The sequence below is a fragment of the Cyprinodon variegatus genome, unplaced genomic scaffold (assembly GCF_000732505.1).
Source record: "Cyprinodon variegatus isolate N-32 unplaced genomic scaffold, C_variegatus-1.0 Scaffold1362, whole genome shotgun sequence".
Lineage (NCBI taxonomy): Eukaryota > Metazoa > Chordata > Actinopteri > Cyprinodontiformes > Cyprinodontidae > Cyprinodon > Cyprinodon variegatus.
Genome location: NW_015151815.1, coordinates 134,950 through 142,059, shown reverse-complemented (window position 1 = coordinate 142,059; position 7,110 = coordinate 134,950). Strand labels below are relative to the sequence as shown.

The 7,110-nt window shown below is 37.8% G+C and overlaps 1 protein-coding gene across 2 annotated transcripts in view; it reads left to right on the top strand.

The window, feature by feature from the left end:
* Positions 1-7,110, top strand: part of chaf1b (chromatin assembly factor 1 subunit B) — an 18,019-nt gene that overhangs the window by 2,708 nt on the left and 8,201 nt on the right. For both annotated transcript variants that reach the window (XM_015402524.1, XM_015402525.1), the window contains exons 3-11: positions 1,763-1,895; positions 2,002-2,122; positions 2,619-2,722; positions 2,802-2,898; positions 3,005-3,089; positions 4,904-4,997; positions 6,205-6,274; positions 6,356-6,447; positions 6,538-6,697. In XM_015402524.1, coding sequence (XP_015258010.1) covers positions 1,763-1,895; positions 2,002-2,122; positions 2,619-2,722; positions 2,802-2,898; positions 3,005-3,089; positions 4,904-4,997; positions 6,205-6,274; positions 6,356-6,447; positions 6,538-6,697 — 956 coding nt within the window. The remainder of the gene's footprint in view (positions 1-1,762; positions 1,896-2,001; positions 2,123-2,618; positions 2,723-2,801; positions 2,899-3,004; positions 3,090-4,903; positions 4,998-6,204; positions 6,275-6,355; positions 6,448-6,537; positions 6,698-7,110) is intronic.

Here is a 7,110-nt window from a genome sequence, read left to right as displayed (position 1 = left end):
TGTGCAAAGCATAGCCAAGGAAGGAACACTTAATTTTAATTTTGTAGGTTTTTTTATCAAGCTCGCTAAATAAGGTGCACAGCAAACAACCTTAAAATGTTGTTCTTATTGTTTATTGTATTTATTTATTTATTGTATTTTAATTCTTAATCAAAATATTTCTGTTGAAATTTAGAAATGTTATCCTTGTGGTATCGAAAATGGTATCGAGTATCGAATATTTTCCTTAGTATCGGTATCAAGTTGAAAAATTTGGTATCGTGACAACCCTACCTTCTACAGAAGCATCATAGAGAGCATTCTGACCAGCTGTCTCACTGTGTGGTGTGGAGGCTGCAGCGCCTCAGACTGGAAGAAACTGAGAAGAGCAGTGAGAACAACAGAGAAGATCATCGGGGCTCCTCTTCCCTCCATTAAAGACATTTCATCCCAGCGCTGCATGTCCCGAGCCCTTAACATTATCAATAACCCCTCACACCCCCACCATGAACTGTTCTCCCTGCTGCCCTCTGGGAAGAGGCAGCATTCGATGCAGTTCCAGCAGATTCCAGAACAGCTTCTTCCCCGCCGCCATCATACAGCTGAATGTATATTAATCAGGGTTTCCGCGGGTCATTAAAAGTCATTAAATAATTATTTTGAAATTAAGCCCTGATTTGGCATTAAAATTCATTAAATGCAAAGATTTTGGCATTTAAAATGCATAATTTAGAAAAAAGGTTTATTAAAAAAATGTATTAAACAATATATATATTTGCAAATATATCGCAATATATTTACGCGGAACTGCTTGTGGTTGATCGTAAAGCCGTATGTTTGGAAGAGAAGCTCTCTGCGGAGAAAAGGCTAGAGAATGGGGAAAATGCTAATTTCAACAAAAGTGGCTGGAAATTGAGGAATTGCAGCCTGCCGACTGAAAAGATGAAGGAATTTGCCGTGTATATATGAGAGTCATTGGTATTTGTTGATGGCATTAAAATAATTTCTAAGAGCATTAAAAATAATTAAATTAGAGTTAATTATTCCTGTATAAACCCTGATTAATGCTCTGAACTTCCATAATCAATGCATTTTTGCACCATGTTTTTTTCTCCCACACTGTTTATGTTTGATCACTGTTGCACTTTATGGAATGGAAATGTTCATTTACTATCTTGAAAGCTGTACTAAAAATCTCGTTGTGTATACAAAATGACAAAATTTCCTAAGTCTAAAATATTCTGCTGACCTTCACTCTCAATTTAAACATGCATTTTAGATGCACAAATATTTCCCTGTGTTTGGTAATCGTCTGTCAAATCACCAGATTCTTGGTGTTTATGAGTTGCAAACACTATTTGATGGAGTCATAAAGACTGAAAGAGATTTTAAAACAATCAAACATCCACATCTTTGACCTTTTAGGCTGAGCTGCAGCGGGGAAGACGAGGGAAAATATATTAAAGATGTGTAAATTTGCGGCAATGCTCATCAATCAATAGCAAATGACAAATAAAGGCGGGGAAAAAGGGAGGATGATTAAAAACATTTTTTTTACTTTCACTTGATGTCTTCCCCTCCCTAATAGACTTCCATCCATCATTAAAAGGCTAAAGGAATTATACCCCCCCTCCCCATGATATTATTCTCCATATTGCATACACTTTTATGTTTTTTGATGCAGTTAATTTCTAATAAGCTGCAGTTACACCTCTGTTAGATCAGGGTGTGTGTTGCTGAGCCTGTTTGCAGAAGGTATTCAGGGTCCTGTTTCTCTGTGCAGCTGTGGCGGGTGGAACAAGGTCCAGACGGGAAGGCTGTGGTGGAGTTTTTGTCTAACTTGGCCCGGCATACCAAGGCGGTCAATGTGGTTCGCTTTAGCCCCAATGGAGAGCTGCTCGCTTCAGGGGGAGATGGTAAGCCCAGAAATATAAACTTTTATTTTCTTCGGTTTTAAATACACTCTTTTTGATTAGATTAAAGACATGTCTATGATTATATTTATTTATGTTTTACATCCAGATGCAGCTATTCTTTTATGGAAGCTTAATGACTCCAAAGAGCCGGAGCAGGCGGCTGTGTTTCAGGACGAAGAGGATTCTCAGCTCAACAAAGAGAGCTGGTCTGTGGTCAAAACACTCAGGTACACTAAAGCAGGAGGGACAAATGTGTGCTATATTGAGAAGCTCGTAGTTTTAGACATAAATGATTAGCCCTGTAATCATTTATCTAGCTTTAGTCACCTGCTGCGGTGGTTTAAAGCGGATGGTTTTACATTTCCATCTCCCCGCTTTGTAGACAAGTCACAGGTTTGATCTCAGGGTGTCATCCCACATCTTAATATTGATCCTGCATAGAGCAATTCATCTTTTCAATTCTAAGAAAAAAGAAGTCTGAATGTTGCAAGCTCTGGGAAAACTCTGGATATTGCTGATGCGTCTAAACTAAACAAAATCTTTATATAATCCTTGCCTTTTAATTATCATATGATTTGTGAGGAAAACTAGATTTTTTGTTAATTATTTTTAGCCTCTGTTACACACCTTTTAATGCCCCAACTACGACTGACCAATGAATAATGAAATTTGCACCAGGCCTTCTGTTTTACCCTGATATGTTGCTCTCTGCTTTGTCCCCAGAGGGCATATAGAAGACGTGTACGACATCTGCTGGACACGTGATGGAAACTTCATGATTTCTGGATCTGTTGACAACACTGCTATAATGTGGGACATCAACAAAGGTCTGAAGACGTTTTCATCTGTGCTGCATACAGTAAAAAGAATGACTCCCTTCATGTTTTATACTGGTTTGGTGTCCAGGTCAGAAGTTGTCTATCTTGAATGACCACAAGAGCTACGTGCAGGGAGTGACCTGGGATCCTCAGGGGCAGTATGTCGCCACCCTCAGCTGTGACAGGTAGGAAATAAACTCTATATTTAAGGCTGCACGTGTGCTGTGATAAAGTCCTAACCAGTTTTATTTTAAGGTGACTTCTTCTCTGTGTTTTCTTTTTGTGTATCAGAGTGATGCGTGTTTACAGCACGCACACCAAGAAGAAGGCTTTCTGTATCAGCAAAATGAGCTCTGGACCTCTTGCTGATGGAGAGGTTTGTTAAAAAAAAAAAAAAAAATAGTAGCTTCAGGGCACAACTTTAAACTTTTCACTCTCCTTTCAATTTTGTTTTCTCGCAGATTTTATCACCTTTGTCTAAATTATGTGGCTTTTCTATAATAAACATCAACAGGGCTTCCGTAGATTCCTAAAAAATTACAGACTATAATTCATTTAGCTTTTTTTAACAACAGTGAGGTGTGAGGGAGGGAAAAGAAAGTGATACAGAAATGTTAGTTTATTTCTTAGTCTGTAAGCTAGTATATAAAAAAAAATATATTTCATTTAAAGAATGATCTGCTTTGTAGATCATTTCAATTTTAATTTAAAATGTTCGAGTTTCTGAATTTTAAATTGAAAATTGTGTTTGGGACAGTATTTCCTCAATTTTTTTGGCAACCAAATTAATTTTAATTGAAGGAGGAGAAAATCTGATTTAAATAGCTATGGCATTTTATAATAATTATTTTTATGGTTTGGCGTCTATAATAGAAAATCCCTTTATTGTCCCACAATGGAGAAATTGTGGTTTTACAGCAGCAAAAGTTTACAGCAAAAAGCTAGCCCAGTAAACTAGCCCCACCCGCCAGCGGCCAAAATCATTTTGGCCTGTGAGTTTTAAATTAAACATTTAGTCTGGTTTATCAGGCTAGCAAAAGCGTAAGCAAAAGTGACCTTTAGAAAGTGTATAAAAATAACAATAATTTTAAAAGTAAAAAAAAAAAATAGACAAAGTTCTTTACTGTACTGTGTTTTTACAATATAAATACTCTTCATCTGAAGAATAAATAATAAATATACAGCTATGGACATTTTTACAGTATATGGGAAAATTTAGCAGCAACACCAAAGATGCAAAATGACAGCAGCATGTTATTTAACCGACTAAAACAGAAACTACAAAACCAGCATGAATGTAACAACTTAATGAGATTGTTGGGAATAGTGGTGGTTATAGAGTCTTCCAGCTGCTGGTAGGAAGGGTCTGTGATAACGCTCCCTGGTGCATTTAAGGTGCAGCTGTCTGTCACTGAAAATCTAGAGGTTTTTGGCTCATAGTTGTGGTCTGGATAGAAGTGCATCTCATGTGGGAATCTTTAATCAACTATTCTTTCTAAATGTCTTAGCTTTCTTGATAACTCAATACTTTTTTAATGTGGAGAAACAAGTTTTGCATTATTTATTCTTAATTCCTGTAGTTTAGGATTTAACAAAACAAGGCAGCAAAAAAGTAAGAATCATTTTATTGGGTACTATCTGTAGTTACCAGTGGAGAATTTACTGTTAAATCATCTTTTGTACATAACCTGTCATTAAAAACATTTAAAAGTTGTTTTGGCCTCTGCTGTTAAAATATGTTTTATGTTTTTGTAATGTAGAGAAGATTTTATTATTCAAAGAAAGTAATAATTTAGAATCTCTTTCTTTTACTCCTTTTAATATAATTCATTCACAAAGATCCTTAGCTTTATTTATCCCAAACAGAACTTTTAATAAAATAAAGAATAACAATTTTAAATTAGTAATAAAACTGTTTTGCAATAAAGCACTAGATATTTTGACATCAATAATCCAACAGTGGTTTACTATTAGGTTACTATTACACAGATTTATGCTTAATGAAAAATAGAAGAAGGTGTTGTAATCTGTGGTGATAAGATTTATTACTGTGAAAGTGTTTTTTTTTTTTTTTTCTTTTTTCAAATGCTGCTAAATCTACTGAAACATTAAAAAGATTTCTGCCTGTAAACATTTAGTATTTTATTTTGGTGTTCCATTAAGCTGTCTTTAAAGTGTGTAACTCTGCAGGTGAAGCAGTACCGAATGTTTCATGATGACAGCATGAGGTCCTTCTTTCGCCGCCTTTCATTCACACCTGATGGGTCTTTCCTTCTTGCTCCAGGTACGCCTGATCCAGTTATTTATTTGTTAATAGATTGTACCCTGCTGATATTATTCACTTTAATATATTGAATAATTGATCTCCTGCTGATTTTGTCGGTTTTCTCTCTTCCATAAAATGTTTTGTCAGTGACTGATTAAGTGTAAAATACAGCTCAGAATTTGAAATCCTTCTCAGATGAAGGATTGAACGTTTTTTGGTTGTTTTCTTTATTCTTCCTTAAAGCTTCTGTCGCACCTTGACGATTTAGACAGCGTGTGCCTGGCGTACGAAAAATCTTGTAAAAATGCTGGCATAGATTGGATAGGTTATGGGTACAGTTGCATAAGTTATGAGCACGCTGAAACACATTGGCACACGCTGACATAGGGCGAGTACGTTTTTGAGTACGAGTAAGAAATTGTGAGCATGCGTATGCCGTACGTGGGTCATGGGTTACAGGTAAGTTATCTGGTCGCTGACACGTTAAGTGTAAGTTACTCATAAGTCGTGGCATCTAGCTTATCCAAAACCTATGAGTAACTTCTGCACAACTTATGCGTAACTTATTAAGAACTTATCTCCAACATATATCAGCATATCTTACATGTTCCAGACGACCGCTGAGCATGTTTCTATCGTAAAGCTACTGTATAATGGCGCGATGGCTGCGTTTTGATATGACAGGGGGTTCACAGGAGGAAACCGTCTGTTCTCTAGACTTCATCCCCATTATAGGGTGAGCGAGAAGATGAGTGTGATGGATCCTCCCTGCGTCCGCAACCAACAATCTTCCTAGTGGACATGACGCTGAATCTGATGCGACTGCAAACTTTCTTTCTTTCTTTTACTTTTTGTGTATTCTTTTTGCTTTTTTTTTGGCAGACAGTAAACAGCAGCTAGGTTAAGACCATGATCAAGGAAATCTTTTTATGGGTGCATAAAGGTGCATTTCTGCCCCTTAGGACACTGGATCGTGAAATTTCATGGGCATTACGCGGCCATGAAACGCTTAAGTTAGGGTTTTGTTGGACATAATTTCTGGGCTCGTTATGAATACTATATGTATACGCCCAATATTGAAAAAATACATAAAAAGTTCAGCATATGCCAGCGTTAGGAGATTCTGGGACGTTAGGTATATGCTGGCTAAATCAGCAAGGTGTGAAAGGGCCCTAACATGATGATTACCCTGTCTGCTTTTCTCTTGTCCTTGTTGTAATGATAGCCGGATGTGTCGAAGTGGGAGAATCCATCATAAATACCACCTACATCTTCTCCAGGAAAAGCCTTAAAAGGTAAAGCTTGTTTTAAGTTTGTTGCTTTGATCTAATCAGAAATCTTCCAGGAGGTGCTTCATCTTTCTTCTGGTCTGTTAGGCCTGTTGCTCACCTGCCCTGTCCAACTAAAGCCACCCTGGCTGTGCGCTGCTGCCCCGTCTACTTTGAACTCAGAACCAAAAAGGGAGAAGGTAAGGACCAAGAATTATCAAACATGGTAGCCTCTCTGTCTCCAGTCTTCATTCTTCTTCTACGTGTTTGTTCCCATCGCCTCTTTCCAGATGGCTCTCCCCTGCCTCTTCCCAACCTATTTCAGCTGCCGTACCGTATGGTGTTTGCGGTGGCCTCAGAGGACTCCATCTTCCTTTACGACACTCAGCAGAGCCTCCCCTTTGGCCTGGTGTCCAACATCCACTACCATACTCTCAGCGACCTCACATGGTAAACCTCCAACGCTTCTATTGGCTTAGAGTCAGAAGAAATTGGGCTGTGGTGTTTCTAGGAGCTCCACAGTCTGCTGGTTGTTGGACAGCGAGGGTCAGAACATGGCTGACTTTTGTTCCCTTTTAACCTTCTTACATCCTCAAAGAAGCAGCTAGGCTGTTCTTAGCTTTTACTCTCCTCCTGCTGAGGTTTTGCTGAAGAACCTCAGACTGCATGTTGGCAGTGATGTTTTTTTCCTTAAGCACTAAAATACTTTTATATTTCTGGCCTAAATAAAATGTTTATAACAGGCTTTAGACTTAAAGGCACAAGGGCCAAATCTTGCAGATCAGGGCAAGTTATCTGGCCCCATAGAGCCAAATGAAGGAAATCATGTCATAAAATGGAGGTAAATGTTCTTCTAAGCATTC